The sequence below is a fragment of the Kogia breviceps genome, chromosome 19 (assembly GCF_026419965.1).
Source record: "Kogia breviceps isolate mKogBre1 chromosome 19, mKogBre1 haplotype 1, whole genome shotgun sequence".
NCBI lineage: Eukaryota > Metazoa > Chordata > Mammalia > Artiodactyla > Physeteridae > Kogia > Kogia breviceps.
The window spans coordinates 13,974,561-13,993,219 of NC_081328.1; the positions used below are offsets into that span (position 1 = coordinate 13,974,561).

Consider the following 18,659-nt stretch of genomic DNA (forward strand, 5'->3'; position numbering starts at 1 on the left):
TGCCGCAACTAAAACCCAGCGGCAGCCAAATAAAACAAACAAACTAAAAAATGGTGGGGGGCTTCCCTGGTGGCTCAGTGGTTAAGAATCCGCCTGCCAGTGCGGGGGACATGGGTTCGAGCCCTAGTCCAGGAAGATTCCACATGCCACGGAGCAACTAAGCCCATGTGCCACAGCTGCTGAGCCTGTGCTGTAGAGCCTGCGAGCCACAAGTACTGAAGCCTGCTGGCCTAGACCCCGTGCTCCGCAGCAAGAGAAGCCACCGCAATGAGAAGCCTGCTCGCTGCAACTAGAGAGTCTGCTTGCAGCAACGACAACCCAACACAGCCTAAATAAATAAATATAGATAGCAATTCCTATTCAAAAAAACCAAAACAGAACAAAAAAAGTGTATTTGGGTCCTGTGATGGGTCCAAGTCTAGTAAGCATATGATTATTAATCCTTTGCAGAAAAATTAAATGTAGATGATGTAGCACTCTACTATACGGTAAGGTTTCATGGAAAAAGAGTGACAGACGTTGAAGAAGAGGTTATGGGATCTTGTGGATGGAGTTCCAGGGCTTTCTTGCAAACATACATCTGTCTTTAGCCCGACACGGTGCTCTGATGAACTCCATGCCCCAAACTAAGGGCGGCCTATCTAGTCCATGAGAGGCTGAAGACATGTCCCTCATACTATCAAAAAGGACTTCAAAGTAGCTGAAGGTCTTTATTCTGAGGCCGCTATGACTCTTCTGAAATCAATATAACATCTCCTACTGTTCCAGAGCTAAAGAGAGAGCTAAACACTGTGAGACTTCAGAGATATATCAATCCTCATGTTGAAAAAAAAAAAAAGCACTGAATTATTATATAGTGGACACTCTAATTCATGTGCTCAGCTTTGCTAGTCTTGAGGTCTCAGGTTTGTTTCGTTTCTCCATGTTGGTTGAGGGCGCACACTCTTCAAGGTGGATACTGTTCCCTTCCTGCCTCCCAGGATGTCCAGGTAGGATGGTGTGAGGTGTGAGGAAGCATTTGGTACATGTCCAACCCTGATTCACATGTAAGGTTTTGTGACAGGAATTGTAATTGTTGGTGTGGCCAAGTTCCTCCTGAGACATCTTTGTAGGGCAGGTCTCAGCGACCACCTCCTCCTCTTTCCCGCCCTGTCTCAGGCCCCAGCCTGCTCTTCATCACATATGCGGAAGCCATAGCCAACATGCCGGCATCCACGTTCTTTGCCATCATCTTCTTCCTGATGTTAATCACGCTGGGCTTGGACAGCACAGTAAGTGAATGGGGAGGGAAATCCGGCTCTTGGGAGGAGGGAGAAGGGGGGGAGGAGGAGGGAAAGGAAGCTATACCCATTCCTTCCCATCCTGGCCACCCCAGGCCATGTTGGCTGCTCCCTCGTGGTGCTCCCTCAGCCCCTGTTCACTTGGGTGCTTACTGCCCTCTAGCACGTTAGAGGCATTAATGGGATAATGAGGGTAAAGTGCCAGGCACAGGCCAAGAGCTCAGCATATGTGAACTGTCGTGCACTCATTGTGCACTGTGCCCTGACCAGACTGGCAGCACCTGAAGGCCAGGGCAAGGTCACACTTGTGTCTCAGTGCCCTGCGGCCCAGCATTCATATCATTAGTGTGGAATGAGTCTCAGCTTTGAGTTGGCATTTCTGGTGCAACCAAAGTCTCCCCGAGAGACCTCATGTAAAGAAGTCCTGTCCACGTGCTATACTTTCTTTCCTTGATGTCCTTAGGAATGGGTTCTAAACGATGGGGTAAAACGGAGATATGTTTCCAGTGAGGGCTGGTGAGTAGGGGGAACTGGTCACGGTCAGCTTGACAGGTCACTTGGCAATCTAACCCCTCCCTTCCGTTCACTGTCCTGGAGGTAGCACATTTGTCCCAGTCTACACAGTGACCATTTGTGTGCCCCTGTCAGTTTGCAGGTTTGGAGGGGGTGATCACAGCTGTGCTGGATGAATTTCCACACATCTGGTCCAAGCGCCGGGAGTGGTTTGTGCTCAGCGTGGTCATTACCTGCTTCTTTGGCTCCCTGATCACCCTGACTTTTGTGAGTACCACAGCCCTAAACTTAGAGTCAGCCTCCCCTAGGGCAACAGAATGTTACCAGAAGCTGTTCCTTTCCATCCCACATGGTGCCCTGGCTTTGGGGCCAAAGGGAGAGAAGTTGTCACCGCTGTTAACAAGTTAGTCATCAAGGAAAAGAAGAAAAGTTGTTTCTAGTGGCATCCGTCTGAAGAATCTGGGCGTGGTATCTGGAGGCTCAGCATTTTACAGCAAATCCAGCTACATTTAAGGCTTGACAGACTATCTGGAGGAAAACTAAGATGTGCCTTTTCAGTCTATTGCCAGCCCTTAGGGCTGCTTTCATAGGAATAGTGCCCTGATGTCCTGATATGCTGAACATCTGGAGGCCGGCATCTCATGTTTGTAATGTCACTTCGTCTCCTCCAGAGAATTTGTAATGGTAAAGAAGTCAGACCTTCTCCAGTGATTTGATTTTTGGGGGGGTAGCTGAGGCAAATACTGTCAAACTGTAAATTAGGCATCAGATAGTACCCATAGGCATTGTAGGCGTGTATCCTTCTGACTCAAGGCACATTTTGTAGATAAACATCTTCAAGCCATGACCCCAATGGCTCTGGAGCTTCAGCAGGGTTGTGGGGCCCTGAGTAGGACCCAAGGGATTTGTGAGTTAGGACAGAGGCAAAACCATGACCACTGGGCCCAGTGTGTCTGGTACTGTAGATTTTCTGGGGTAGAATACGCAGTAGGTATTCAGTAAATTGAAGAAAGTTGAAAACAGATCGAGAGGCGCTTTTGAGTTTGTCTCTTAAAGCTTAGTGGGGAGTGGAAACAAGACGAGATTGACCTGTAGGGCGGTAAGAGGTGTGTCTGATGGGATGAAATCTTGCCCACCTGCCAAGGCCAGTCCAAGAAGTAGGCTCTGGGACACTTATGTTAGATCCAAGGTGAGAATTTTCCAGAATTATCCTAAGTTAAGAAGTACTTTTTGCTCCTGTCATAAAGAGAAGGCAGTGCCTCAGAGGGCCTTTAACCGGGTTTGTGGTCTCATTTCCAGGGAGGGGCCTACGTGGTGAAGCTGCTGGAGGAGTTTGCCACGGGACCTGCAGTGCTCACTGTTGCCCTGATAGAAGCAATTGCTGTGTATTGGTTCTATGGTAAGATGCTCCCTTGCACTAGCCACGATCCTTCCTACACCAGCCCATGTAGCCACCAGAATACAGAAGGGCTGATGTCATCAGGGAAAAGCAGGCCGGTGCACAAGACGTCACCTCCTGCATCCCTTCTTCAAAAACAGGTCATCACTTCCTCCACACTCTGTGCAACAGACTGCCTGCATGCTGGGAGGACGTTTTTTTCCTCTGAGTTTATATGTTTACCCAGTGGAGACAGGCTGAAGTGGTTCACTATAGCTCATCCACAGTGGTTGCTTAAGATCCCAACAGGCTCTAAGAATTGGACAGACAACAAAGAACTAGTGCACAGTGAATGCAGAGTGTACAATATTCTGCTGTTACATAGAGTGACCCCACTTTAAATTTCACAAACGAGCACTCCCTCCAGAGCCCTGAGACAGAGTTTAGGAGCTTATCTTCTAGGGAAGAGGCAAGAATGTTCCTGTTTGGATTGTCTTGGTAAAGCCTCCAATTTACACCCCCCCGCACCCCGATCGTGGGATGGAATCTGATAAAGGTGAAACCACCAGGAGCGGAGAGAGCGAGCTGACACAGGTTCATGGGCAGGATCCCAAGAGCCCCTGAGCGAGGATGAGGAGGACACAGGCAATGGAAATGAAGAAAACCAAGTTCAGAGATGCCTTTCTTCATCTTTAAAATCAAGACGTGATGATTTCATTCTGAAAATATTTTCCTAGTTTCTATGATAGCAGAACAGCTTTAGCATGTGTGTCATTACACATAATATAAAGAAGGGAGGGCCCACATTTAGAGTTGCATGTGAGCGCTTTTTTTTTTGAAAGAAGTCCTCCCCACCTCCTCAGCACTTTGGACGACCAAGTTCAAGGTGTGTGATGTTACAGACCTGCTGGGCACTTTCAGGGAAGCAACTGCAGAGCACCCTTCCTTCCCCTTGTCAGTTTCTCCCCCGAGTCCTCACTTCCATGCCAGTTACTTCGTAGAGAAGAACCTTTATCTTGAGCTGACATATGAATGAGCAATAGTGTGGTTAAAATGTTCTCTTGAAAGTTTCCAGCATATGGTCAGAGTCAGTCTCTGTCAAGTGGGTTCACCATTTTTAGACAAAATTCCAGTTCCTTTTCTACAGTAACGATAACATCAGATCTATGCTAAAACCCTAGAAAGGCAGTGTGGGCACCAAGAGGGGGCTTTAGGTCCCTCCCCAGCTGTCCACCAATCCTCCCACTCTGTGTACAAAGAGCTTTGCTTACTGTAACGTGCATTTTTGTGACAAGTCCCCCATCTCGCTTTCAGACCAGACTGGTGCCCCCGAGCACCTCCTTTGGAGAAACTCCAGAGCTGCTACTCTCTCTGAGAGTCAAGGGATAGGAGGACAGTCTAGTTCCTCTCTCAGTCAGTCCATCTCGTTCTCTTTCGGATGATTTTAGGCATCAATCAGTTCTGCAGTGATGTGAAGGAAATGCTTGGCTTCAGCCCTGGATGGTTTTGGAGGATCTGCTGGGTAGCCATCAGCCCTCTGTTTCTCCTGGTGAGTTGTCACTTCCCTTCTCCTTCTTGCCCTGGCGAAAGATTCACCCTCAAACACTCATAAAAAAATAAATTTTATCGAAGTGTACCATATATATACAGAAAAGTGTGCAAATCATAAGTGTACATCTCAGTGAAATTCTATAAACTGAGCACCATTTTGTAGCTAAAACTATACCAAGAAACAAACACATGACCAGTACTTCACAAGCCCCTCTTGTGTCCCCTCCCAGTCACTGTGCCCCCCATAGTTAACCACTCTTCTGGTTTCTGTCACATTATTTCATCCCTCCTGCTCCATGATAATGACACATAACGTTCATTGAGCAGTAAGTGCCAGGCCAGACTTTACACTAAACTTAACACCCATTGCTGTTTCAACTCTCACAACAATTCTATGAAGTAGAGTTCTAGTTCCCCATTTCACAGTTTCAGAGAAATTGAGGCTTAGGGTCCAAGGTCACATGACAAGAACTGTTCAAGGCTGGGGAAGTATTTACTGTGCTGCTCATGAAGGACCTAACAAGGGTCCTAGTAATTCTATATTCATTTTCTTAAAGACCACCCCCACACCCCACCAGGTTTCTCAGGTGTAGATCTGAGTCAAAAGTAGAATCCATTCATTGTAGAATGAGAGAGCTCAGCTCCAAGGGTTGCCTGTTTGCCAGGACGTGTTCAGTGCTGACTCCATCCTTGCCGCGTGTGCCCCTACGTCCCTCCTGGTACCCGTCTGAAGGAGATGTTTGCCCAAAGATGGATAAGCACCCTGCTGACATCCTAAGTGCACTCTGAGGTAGCCTGGGGTAAAGTGACTCCGTGCACATCAGCAGGGATTACTCTCAGCTCTTTCATTTATCTGTAACTTGATTTGGGGTGGGAGGAGCTTTTTGATCTTTTACAGCCAGAGACTGTTCCTTCAGTCCAGTTCCAGCTTATTAGGATATCTGGACCATCCATTTCATCTTAGGACATGTATGCAGCTGTGCCTTCCCCTTTTTCAAAACAACCCTTTTTGCATTCTATTTTGACTTTCTCGGGGTAGTTCTTTATTTTTTGTGCTTTTCTGTACCTGTACATCTCGATGTTAACCTATAAGATGGACAGCGTGCTCATTCTTGCCTCCATAATGCTGCACGTGTCTCTCTCTACTCCAGAGTCCCTCCTTGACTTCCATTCCCCTGGACCCTGGAGGTTTCTAGAACCAAAGCCAACCTTTGCCCCAAGCAGCAGATACTCTCAGGGCCTGGGGGCTCTGGTGTGTGCTGTGGGCTCCAGTGTTCCTCTAGATCTTGGCCTGGTAGTTCTTTACTACCTTGTCAGCTTGCTGTTTGTTGCTTTTTGGCAAATTTAAAACAATGTATTTTTAAATCCAGAAATTTTAGTTGTTTTCAGTGAGAGGGTTGGTCTGGATCACTAGTCTGCCATTACTAGAAGCAGAAGTCCTGACATAAATGGGTTATTATATTGTTACCAGTGCTTCTTGATAATCTACTTGAATCTTTTCATTTGTTTTTCAAAGGAAGGAGAGATATTGGATTAGTTTCCTGAGGGAAGAAGCCATGTTTGTTTGTTTGTCTACTTTCATATTCTCCACACAGGGAGGGAATGATGTTCAGGGCTGAGATTCAGGGAAGGCAAGCAAGGCACTCATCCTGGCCGTAAAATTTCTGGGGGTGCCAAAAAAACTCAGTAGTCAAGATAAATATTACTTTTTTTTTTTTGGCTGCATCGCGCAGCTTGTGGGATCTTATTTCCCCGACCAGGGATCAAACCCTTGCTCCCTGCAGTGGAAGCATGGAGTCTTAACCACTGGACTACCAGGGAAGTCCCAATAAATACTATTTTTATGCAGTAGTTTTTAAATATCAAAATTAATGCAAAAAAAATCCCTGATGAACAAAATACCAACGTTTCAAATAAACACAGGATCCAACCATATACTTGCATGTCTCACTTCACTCACCTTGCCCTAATCTGGCCCTGTCAGAGCTTGTCTTTTTAAAGTATTGCACTAAAATATTATATTATTATTATTTCTTGATTACTGAAAATTTTGACATCCTCTTAAATGTTGTGCACAAGGTGAATGTCTCATATGCCTTACCCTAGTCCTGGCCCCAGGCTTTTAGTATTTTCATTTCTGTGGTTGTCTGGCAAACTGGGTGAACTCCTGGTGTACAGCCAATGAGTTTCTGTGCCCAGCAAAACCCAGGTACAGATCTGGGTTCAGGGACATGACATAATTCCTGTGATGTTTACTCTACTCACTTCCTCTAAAGGCTAGTGCTCCAGGGCCCAATTAAGAGGAGGCAAATCTGTCTTCCACTTCTGGGTTTACTTAACAGATCCCCTGCTTTGGGCTTTTTAAAGCTGCTTTAGGTAAACAACGAGTAGCTTACTAAAAATATTCTTTTTCACTGAAGCCAAGTTATAAAAAAGAAAAATATCGTATATGAGCAAGAGGAGGTGGGGATGTGCGAGGGGGTGTCTGGAGCAATACTTAGTGGCCACAATGAGAGCTTGAGGCCTCCCTGAACTGCATTAGGTTTCACATACTTGACATCAAGATGAGACGAGTTACAGCAGAGATGGCTCCTAACCAGACCCCAAAATTACCTTTCTTAGTAGCCAGGTCTGGGGCTGAGGAGAGTCTGTCCAGAGAAACGTTTGCGATTGGCTGGGCTCCTGTTTTGAAAGCTTCCTCCTGGACTCACTGTTCTGAAGATGAATGTGTGTTTAACAATTTCCCATTTTATTATCTGAAGAGAAAGAAAAAAAAGATATAAATAGATGTTTAAGCCCACAAATAATTTACATTACTGTCTTCTTTATGACTGAAATAATAAGATTAAATTAAATCAAGAGCAATAGCGATTTCAGCACAGCGGTTACTAGGCAAAAACTGGTATTTATGCTGTCTCTGGAAACCAAACTGAAATAAGAAAACTCATAAACCGAGTGTTGGGAGCACACCATGGAATTTTTCTTGGTCAGAATCTTCACTGAATTTTCACGTAAAAAGTGTATTGAGCTGCTTTTTCCTTCCATTATTCCTTTCATTACAAGCACCTGTGGCAGGCAGTCATTTATTGTCAAGATGCCTCACGGCAGAGCCATCCTTGTTGAAATCCCAGTTCTTAGCCTGGGGTTAATGCAAGGACAGGGGGGAGAAGGAGAACTTACCTAGGAGCCTGAGTCTTCTCCAGGTCTTGAGAACCTTATTATGTCTCCTGGACCTAAGTGCCTTCCATCTTACCAAAAACAATCACTGCAGAGAAATGCACGAGGAAATGAAAACAAAGCAGAAAGAAATATGAAGCCCTAGGACTGGCAGGAGCTGTGGAGAGGTCTCCCAGTTTATTCCTCCACTGTCTCACAAATCGGGGCCTGAACCACTCCTGATGGATGCCAGTCTCTTCTCCTTTGACCTGAAAGGGGCGCTGTAACCCCCCTAAATAACCGTGAGGCCTTGGCATCCGCACTGTAGGGGTTGAGGTGGGGGGTAGGGAGGAAAATCAAGATAAGCCCCTAACGGCTTCATTGTTGGCAGCTGAGGCACAGAAATTAGTGACTTCTTTGTGTCAGAGTTCAATCTAGGATATATCACACTTAGGCAATTTCCTGTAAGTGTCTTAGCTTTAGTGTTCAGTGTGTGTGGTATCCGGACTGTCTGTGTAGATATCGTGAAGATTTTTAAATGTTTCTTGGAATTTCTGTTTTAGTTCATCATTTGCAGTTTTTTGATGAGCCCACCACAGCTACGACTTTTTCAGTATAATTATCCTCAGTGGAGTATCATCCTGGGTTACTGCATAGGAACCTCGTCTTTCATCTGCATCCCGATGTATATAACTTATCGGCTGATCATCACTCCAGGGGCACTTAAGGAGGTATGTGCTAGTGTGTGTCTGTGTGTGTTCAGATTGGTAACTGTTTGGGGAGAAAAGGGTTCTCTTCTTATGCTCTATTCAAAGGATGTAAGTCCACCACAAGAATTCACCAGGAGGCTCTTAGTCTTATATAATTATGTAACTATACCATCGTGTAGCCTCTAATAGCTGCCACTGTCAACCTTAAGGCATCTCCCATAAGCCTCAAGTACAAAGGTGAAAGAGTGAGCTGGCCATTTGGATGCACCATAGCACACAGCTTGGTGTATAGCATTCTAAACATATCAGAAAACTACTTTGCCTCCTGCATGGCATTGGGCATGGACATCAGATCAGTGGTGTCTGGAGCAACAACGCAAATTGGATTTAAGTGGATTTAAATTAAATCCACTTGGTTTAAGTGGAGATTATGATGGAAAATGTCTGTGGTCATTTTCTAACAGCAGTGTGACAAGGGCTGTTTTGAAAATCATCACTAAATAAGGGTGTTGCAACAATATCGTAGTTTTAGTTCAAGTCACTGGAGTGAAAAACAAGTTGCCATTTTAGCAAGATTCATGTCAGTAAATGAATAATGTGCTGTAAAAATTTCAATAACAGAATCTTACAATTTGTATAAGATTGTATATATTTTACAGCATCTTCGTGTAGACTATTTTATTTTGTTATCAAAATACTTTGTGAGGTGGATGGGCAGGTATCATTAGCAGACAAAGATACTGAGTCTGGGAATAATGCTGCTCATAGTTTCCTTATTTCAGTGACTTGTCCAGTGATACACAGTACAGGGAGGCTCAGAATCCAAGTCTTCTGGTTTTTGGTCCAATGCTTTTTCATGTTTAGGTGCAGCTTCTCTTTTGTGTCCTCAGGGTACTAATAGTTTGCTAATGTAGAAATTGGCTCTAGAGGTCAGGGAGAGATGAGTTGCCACTTTTCATCCTGTACTGCCAGAGTTAGTGTTCAGGCTGCCAGGATTCCCAGCAAAGTTACCAGAATTGAAAATGCTTGGATCGTCACTTGTTTGGTTGTGTTTCTTGCCATAGTAAGGTGACTGTGGCAGCAGAGCCTGAAGGAGTGGCCACTTACAAGTCTGTAGGTGGGTGCTTTTGTAGGAGACAAGCTCAAAGGAGAAGAGTGGTATTTGGGGGAAAGCTAGAGGGACTGTGCTCTATAATGATGTGAGAGCATAGGTGGGTTAGTCTATGGGCTCTCAGAAGCAAAACTTAAATATATCATCATACTCATCTTCCTAAAACATTTCATAAGAAACATGAAGCAAGAGAACATGAGGCCATTAAACATCATCTCTTTACTAAGAACTGAGATTGCTGCTTTTTTCAAACAGAAAAACTGAATTCTAGGTGAACAGAATTAGTAACTCTGCAAGGAGTTACTAATTTCCTACACCCAAAATAGTCCTATCACAACCTCATTCCTCCCAAAGGGGCTTGGACTCTGGTGTTGCCTGAAATACACGCTCAGACAAGAGTCACTGTACTCGCTCCTTCAGGTTGTCCTTTATGGCAGTCATGATAGTCCACTGGCCCAGCTGACTCAAACCCAGAGGCCAAGGTCGGGGATGGGACCTCTAGTTAGGTTAATAAATTTCAGTATTCTTTGGTCACAGACTGTACCTCAAGTCTGGATCAACTTTCTTACAAATTCCCCCTGTTGGCTACAAGGAAATGCTACCCAAAGGTATATAATTAACAGAGCTCAGATCCATTAGTAGTAGAGGTAAGGCCAATTGCAGGGCCACGTTTGTCATAGGCCACCAGATGGGAAACAGTGGGTTACCAGGAAGCATCATGATATAGCTGGTCAAGGGGGCCTAGGAGGGAAAAGACTATGGCAAGTCATTTACCTGCTCTGGGCCTTAGTTTCTTCATCTTTAAAATGTGCTCATTGAATTGGATTAACATTTCCAAAGTATGTTTTAAGGAGTAGTAGTAGTTCCATGGGATATCAGTAAGTGTTACTGCTGGGGGAGAAAGGTTACGTGGTCAAATAATTTTGGAGAATGCTGGATTAAGGCAAGGTAAATAGGTCTCTTTACTACAGGATTTCTCAAAAGCCTTAACATGCCTATGTGCATGCTTAATTTCTGAGAAGAATAAATCATGCCATGTTTTTGCCAAGCACCCCAAGGGACTAAAATTTTTTGTGAATACCAGACTTGATAGTCTTTAACATTCTATCTATGAGGGAGGGAGAACTCATATAAAATTTTGGTATGGTTAAAAAGAAAAAAAAAGTAAATTTCTTAACTTTTCTGGGCCCTAGCCATATACAAGGCTACAGTTTGTGGAGTGAGCCACCACTTGCTCACCTGTAATTTGGAGGCTTATCATGTGCATCTGCAACCTGGAAGTCTCAAGGTTGGAGTCATCGACTGGATTAGGTCACTGCCCCCCCCAGAAGCCCCTAGTAACCTGCACAAAGACCCTGGGAAGATGGTCCCTAATAAGTAAGCATTCATGAAGATGGCAACAGTGATCCATTGCTTAGATGACTGCCTTGCAGAGGCCAGGGACTGGCAAATTTTGAGAGCAATAGTAATGTGGCAACTGGAATGCTGCTGAAATATGGAAGCCGAAGGTGGACCTGGCATTTTGGGAGATCAACAGCCAGAAGGGCAGGAGAATGGGCAGGTGAGGGCTAGGGCACAAAAGCCAAATGTTCTACTTTACAGTGTTGTTCACTGCGGGTCTTGCCTCTACCCTACATCTGACTGCTCTTCTCTCTCTGCACAGCAAAGCTCCACTGAAGACTAGTTAGAGTGATGTGTCCAGTTCCCAATTAGCAAGGCCTAATTATCCTTAATCAGTTATGGGTTACAGATTCATCTATGGGAAAGGATGGTTTGTGAAATTTTGCTTTCTATGACTTGACATGTCGAGGTAGTTGATGAGCACTGCAGCAACTCGTTTTTAAATGGATTTCCAGTGTGAGATTTTAGTTCTTGAACATTAAGGTCATTAGGAACACAACATGTACAATTTTGTGAACTTAATTACCTATGAGAATGGGAACTTTTAAGATTCCAGAGGCCCTGCTTCCTAAAGAATCAACCCCCAGAACCAGGAAATAAAAAAGACTGAAGGGGACTACATACTTTTTCAATCCAAAATAAAAAGGACAAGTAGCAGAGCTTCACCTAAAATCAATAAATCAAAATATGCTTTCAGATCCAATTTTGCCTTGCTCACCATATGTACAGACTTTTGGCATCAAAGATTTTACTGAGCAACTTACTTAAAGTTTTCTAAGCTTCTGCAATGCTCCCCACATCCCTGAGCTGCTTCATGTCACTGATGCTAAGTTTTGCAAGGCAGGCTGTATATTTCATACTCAAGCCCAAGCATATTTCAGATCTGTCCCAAAGCTCCTGGGTACCTCAGCTGTTTCTAAAGTAAAAATTCTCAGCCTTTTTTCCCTGTGCTAAGTACTACGTCAACATGAGATTGCTTTAGGAATGATGATTTAAATGGGCACATCTTTAAAAATTTAATTATGTAATAATTTGCACCCTTGTATGAACTAACCAGTGCTCCTTTACAGGTAAATTCATTAAATCAGTAACATCCTGGCTGTTACAGTGGCTGACGGCACTGCGCACTGTGCCTGTAGCATGTATGTGGGCACAAGGAGCATGGCTGAGGCAGGGGGAGCCAGAATCCAGAGCTCACTCTGCTCCCCAAGCCTTGTGGGCCACATGAAGCCTCCTCTGACAAGAGAAAAGGATGCCCTTTCCCAGGCCATCAAAGGCATGTTACAGGCCAGCAGAGGTTCTACTGAAGGTCCATCATTTCTCCTATTAGTGTTATGATGACTTTAGTTTACAGATGCTTATATAGTTCCTGAATATGCCATTTTTACCCATATAAACAAATAAATTGCTGATTCCTTTCTTAAGGAAAGTAAGTATGACTATTCCGATTTCCTATTAAATGCCATTTAAATGCTACTTAACCTTTGTTTTAATATTGATATTAAAATATTGTTATTAATATTAATATTGAAAAAATTTTAAACTGTTAAACTATAAGAATATTTATAACATCATGTTTTCTTCCTAACAGCGTCTTATTAAAGGTATCACTCCAGAAACACAGACAGAAATTCCCTGTGGGGATATCCACTTGAACGCTGTGTAAAACATCAAGGAAAGGAAAATGGCTTCCCAACAAGCTCTTCCTCCAGTTCTGACAAGTCACACCTCGCCTTCTCCCTCTAAGTCAATGAGTTGCCAGCTAAGCCTGCCGACGGAAGGGCCTTCTTTATAGAGACACAGTCCCAGAAGACTATGGTGCCCAGACTTTTACGGCCTCCAGCCACTTCTTTCTGTGAAACCTCCCAGACATGTTATCATGTTAGACTCTGTGATGCAGCTGAAGTGGACTGCTTTGGATGTGTGACGGTGTGTATGGAGGTGATGAAAACCACAATATCGTCAGCTAGGATTAGGTTTAGGATCAAGTCTGTGCAAGTCTCCTGTATCATTCCTTGTTACAATCATCAGTATCTAACATCGTTTGCTTCCAAAGCTTTCACTGTTCATGAATGCATAAACCATTTAGGAGAAAACAGGGATACTGTCTTGCTAGCCATATATTTCCTGAGTAGCATAGAATTCTATAGCTGGAATCTACTAGAACCCTGTAACCTGTGTGCTGCTCTGGAGTCAGGAGAGGAAGATGTAAGAAGCTAAGCTGAAAAATAATGTGTACGTGTGAGCATGTGTGTCTGTGTATACTGTTGTTCCAGTGTATCCCTATCTCTATTCTAATACTTTGGGCCCGTTACAAACTATATGAATTTCCTCTAGTTTTTCTTACATTAACAAATTCCACCTACTGAAATTTGTATGTATGTTATTATTTGAAGGGTATAATTACTACAACATGCTCTGCCACCTGCTCCTTTTCCAATGACACTACTTTAGCCCATACATCTTCCTTTATGGGCCATGCTTTAGTATTTCCTGCACTTCACTGCCATCTTCCTGTCTCTCAGCTAAACATTCAGGATAATGTTCCACAGGCAAGTCTGGCCTATTTCATTAGTCACTGTGGCTTGGCTATGAACTACTTTGAAGATGAATATTGATAAATGCATCTTCAGTGTTCAGTTGACTATCTGGTTTAAGCTCTGTCTACTTCAAATGACTCAGTTTAACCATTAAGGTTACTTGGCTTTGTGAAGAGTGGGTAAATCAAATTTTCACAGGGTGTAGAGATCTGGTACCCTGACCTAAACCAAGGACATCCTCAACCCAAAAGTAATTGGAGAGTCTGGGTTAGCCTTAAGTGAACCTCCTCCCAACCCCTTGACCCTTCCTGGTTAGCTACCAGGATAGTGAGCCCTCCAGATAATTTTCAAGACTGAGTCTAAGTAAGCCTGATTGGAAAAGGGTCAGTTAAGTGAATAACCTTACACGCCACATAAAACCCTTAATACAGATCAAGTATATTTGACCTTCAGTGGCTTGGGACTCTCAGATGCATAGGTAGAGAAGCAAATTTTACCTTGTAGTGTGAGATTTCCTTACCAAAATCTTAAAGGGAGTAAAGCCTAGTCAATGATAAAAGGACTCAATGATCTGGCCCCATATCACATCAGTCCTCTATATAAATCTAACTTAATCCTAACAACCTTATAGAAAGAAGATCCATACAGCAGAGGCCTAGTTTAATCCAATTATAGAGCTTCCTCCCTTGGCTTCCTTTCCCCAACACTATTCCCTGGCCAATCTTCCTGTATTCCCCCTACATTCTTCTATTTCTGATTCTTTGCTTTTCCCAGCAGAATATTTTCCTCATAGATGTTAGCTGCTGAGAAGTTTCCCAAAATATTAGAGGAAAAGAGAGGGGGAGTTAAAAATGACTCTTAACTGACCTACCTTCATTATCTTCACTCATTCCTTCCTGCTACCTCACGTCCATTCTCTTTGCTTTCTAGCATGCTGAAAGGAGAGAGGTTATATAAGTGGCAGCGTACTCGGTGGTAAATACCTTTGCAAATTTAAGAACTTGCTTTATAAATATATTCAGATATGTATTCTCCCCATCCCACACACATTTATGCATTTTCCAAAGATACCATTTTTTAAAAAGTACATTTTCAAAGTTTTGTCAAGCCAGGTGTTATACAGTTGTTTTGAAGTTTTCAAATGTCACTAGACAGAAAAAATCCAAAATCTCTCCTCAGCATAGTTTGCATTTACTTGACCCCTATTTATCAATACTACCATGGTTTTTTTTTTAAGGAAAACTTGAGTTGGTAAATGGACTTTAAAATAATCTTTTAAAGACCTTTTACATCTAATGTAGCATTTACATAAAAGTAAAAAATAAAAATGGAATGAATTGTAAAGTTATTTAAGTACTGAAGTTAATTTTTTTCCCTGTGATTTTATTAGTGAGAAATACCTGAGAAATGGGCAAGACACAAGCAAAGGCATGGAGGCAGTTCAGTTGACTGAGGTTGTTCCTATATGTTGACATGTAATGGAGTCCAAAGAATTCATCTTTATTCCAAAAAATTTGCAACCCATTTAAAACTTATTCCATTTGTTGTGTGGAATGCATATGACTTGTAACCTAAATTCATTGACCTGGCTGCCCCATGTAGAGATGGATGCAAAGACCCCAACGAACCCAAAGTCAATGTATTAGCTCCAAAATCAAAGAATGACAAATCAAATAATGAATCTCAAATTAAGGCAAAAAGTTATTCTTGAGATGAGTCACTCTCTCACTGTCCCTGCTGTTTACAAAACTTGTTAATTTGGTGCCACCAATCTCAATATTTAAATGTAAGTATGAATTTTCATTTAACTCACCCACCCCACCCATACCCCTTAAAAGGGAGATTATTCTCCTAGAATTAGAACCATATTCCTTTGATAATTAGGAAAGGCTGACCTGATACATTGTATCTGTTGTATAACTGATTTGGAGGTCACTGTCAAGCAAAGCTTAAAACCATGGAATGCAGTGGCTTAACTGTGCTCTTCTTACACATTTTAGACAATGCTTAGCTACCCAGTGGTACAATCCACACCTGGTTCCTTTCATAGCATGTCTCTTTGCTCATAAATCAACACCTGGTGCTTAAGATATCATTAAATAAGGCAGGATTCAGAAGATATTTTCTACCCTCCCTTTTTTCTTCTATTGTCCAAGATGGGTGGGGAAGTGAAATAGTAGATTCCTCAGACAGACTATACTACAACCTGTCATCCCCATAAAGCAATAAAAGCAAAATAGTCCTATACTAAGCGGAAGAAGTTGTATACTTTAAAGTCATCATTAGTTAAAAACGCAAGGAGAGTTACACAAAAGGCTCTAAATTAGGAAGGGGAACTTAGAAAATGCTTGTTTGAGAAGTATGTTAGAGACTGAAATTTATAAATCCAAATATGGGGAAAAAACCCATTAAGACAGGGAATATTCTTACACTGTGGAAAGCTTTCCTGGTCCAATTGAAACATTCTGAATTCTTTTCTTCAATATCAGAGATAAGTCAGTGATATTTATTAAAATTTGTCACATTCAGTTCCATGGAAGGACTATTTTAAAAGCTCTAAATCTTTTTTTCTTACTTTTTATAGTATCACCTTTCCCCCCTCATTGCTTAACTGTCTCTAAATTTCAACGATAGAACAATATTTTAAAGTTCATATAACTATATTTAGAGGCAGAAACAAACCTAGCTAATTTCTCTACTTTTCTTGGGATCTCGAAGTTTCTAAAGGAAGGTGAGCTTAAGTGTTATTTCCTCTCCTAGAATGAAATAATGCCCCTCTCAATTGTTTAGTAGGCATTTACCACAATGGAAAAGATGGAATCTTAAATATGTCTTTCCTTTTGTTACATACAGTTGGAATTCATTCAGTACTGTTTCTACATTAGGTGTTTCAAAACAAATCATCTTTTCAGAAGTCTTTATTTTTTGGAAATAATTCACAGTATATTTCAATTGGAATTTCAGGTTGTATTTCTCCTACCAACACATCATAAAATTCACACCAAACTGCTCTATCACCAATGCCAAGTTTTTCCCTGAAGTTATCAAAAAGAAATTATTTCATTGGCCAAATCTAATTTGGAACCAGTGTGCATTGGTGGAGCATGTCATCAGAAGAAAGTTTTATGTCTGCTGAACTAAGAAGAACCTTATCATTTAGGAGAGAGAAAAGATGATTTCAGTCCTTCAGTTCTACAGCTGAAGACTACAATTATAGTAGATAATTTATTTCTAACAATTTGTAAACACTGACAGTCCAAACAACAAATATTTAGGAAGGAGCAGCTAGCCCATCTCTATGCTAAAATACCTAAATTTCCATAAATAAATAACATTTGCTGTATTTTTTTTAAAAAACTTTGACTCTTAGTTAAATTCTAATATGATAAGTGTACCTTACCTTAAAACTTGATAGGGCTTCCCTGGTGGCGCAGTGGTTGAGAGTCTGCCTGCCGATGCGGGGGACACGGGTTCGTGCCCTGGTCCGGGAGGATCCCACATGCCGCGGAGCGGCTGGGCCCGTGAGCCATGGCCGCTGAGCCTGCGCGTCCGGAGCCTGTGCTCCGCGACTGGAGAGGCCACAGCAGTGAGAGGCCTGCGTACCGCAAAAGAAAACAAAAACAAACTTGATACATGAAAAATGCAAAGTTTAAAGGATAAACTTAGGGACTTTACATAAGAATTTGCAGTTATTTCTCCAGTGGCATTTAAAATATGATTTGATTTACAAAAAACATTTTCAGGATACTTTGTGTGTTGAACATATCAATGAGGTGCTTCAAAGTGTGGATTATATACAGTTAGTTGAATTATATATATGGTATTTCTTTTTCCTCATCTTTCCTTTCTTCTTCCACATTATTTAGAGCTAAGAAAAATAAATTTATTCCACTATTCACCTGTCAACAGGAGTAATATGAAATTTTCCATGAAACATGTTTTACATGAAGCATGTTTATTTTTAAACTTTAGTGACAGAATTAAACCTGTTTTATTTATACAAAATAGGAGTCCCCTCTTTAAGATGCATGAAATGCCCATGTATACATTTATGCAGTTTAGTCATAAATGTTCCAAACTATATTTTAAGACATCAGAAAATGCCTTTTGTTGTGAACTATTACTGTAATAACTCGTAACAACATGATGAATAGATTGTCTCATTAAAAAACAAAACAGAACAAAATCAAAAATACCTTTCCAAACTCTTAAGGTTAAAAGAAAAATCTTAACTGTATATTGTCAAAACATTTACACATCCCCTAAAACATCACTGCATTTGGGACTTCCCTGGTTGCACAGTGGTTAAGACTCCTTGCTCCCAATGCAGGGGGCCCCGGTTCGATCCCTGGTCTGGGAACTAGATCCCACATGCATGCCACAACTAAGAGTTCGCATGTCACAACTAAGGCACCAGCGAGCCACAACTAAGGAGCCTGCCTGCTGCAAAAAAGGAGCCCGCCTGCCACAACTAAGACCAGACGCAACCAAATAAATAAATATAAAATCACTGCATGTGATTTGTAAATACTTAGCATCAAAAGTACCTAGGGTTAGAGATATTAAATTTCAGTAAAGCTAAATAAATTACTACAATTTTTGCAATTTGTGCAGAGCTTCAGTTTATAATGTGCTTTCACACAGATCATCTCATTTGATCATCAGAACTCTGGGTGACATGGATGACAGGTGTTACTTCCCCTGTTCTGCAGATAAGGAGCCTGAGGCTCAGAGAGGTCAGTTGATTTGCCCAGGTTCACACAGCTGGAAAGTTCTAGAACAGGCCTTATACCCAGGTTTTCTGATTGCAGGCCAAACATTACTTGCATGTCTTTCTTTAAAATCATCACCCATATAAAACTCTTAAAGAGAGCATAGGTAAAACATTCTATGACATAAATCATGCCAATGTTTTCTTAGGTCAGTCTCCCAAGGCAATAGAAAAACAAAAATAAACAAATGGAACCTAATCAAACTTACAAGTTTTTGCACAGCAAAGGAAACCATAAGCAAAACGGA

At 42.1% G+C, this 18,659-nt stretch overlaps 1 protein-coding gene across 2 annotated transcripts in view; it reads left to right on the forward strand.

Moving 5' to 3' along the window:
- The window catches only part of SLC6A4 (solute carrier family 6 member 4), a 38,374-nt gene extending 20,569 nt beyond the window's left edge, over positions 1-17,805 (forward strand). The window contains exons 9-14 of one of the 2 annotated variants that reach the window (XR_010838250.1): positions 1,159-1,271; positions 1,929-2,060; positions 3,093-3,192; positions 4,486-4,720; positions 8,442-8,609; positions 12,692-14,987. Coding sequence is in view for 1 of the 2 variants with exons in the window: in XM_059046306.2 (XP_058902289.1) it covers positions 1,159-1,271; positions 1,929-2,060; positions 3,093-3,192; positions 4,620-4,720; positions 8,442-8,609; positions 12,692-12,766 (689 nt within the window). In the remaining variant the exon portion in view is untranslated. Of the gene's footprint in view, positions 1-1,158; positions 1,272-1,928; positions 2,061-3,092; positions 3,193-4,485; positions 4,721-8,441; positions 8,610-12,691 lie in introns of both variants that reach the window. The other variant, XM_059046306.2, reaches the window with a different exon arrangement.
- Positions 17,806-18,659: the final 854 nt, after the last annotated feature.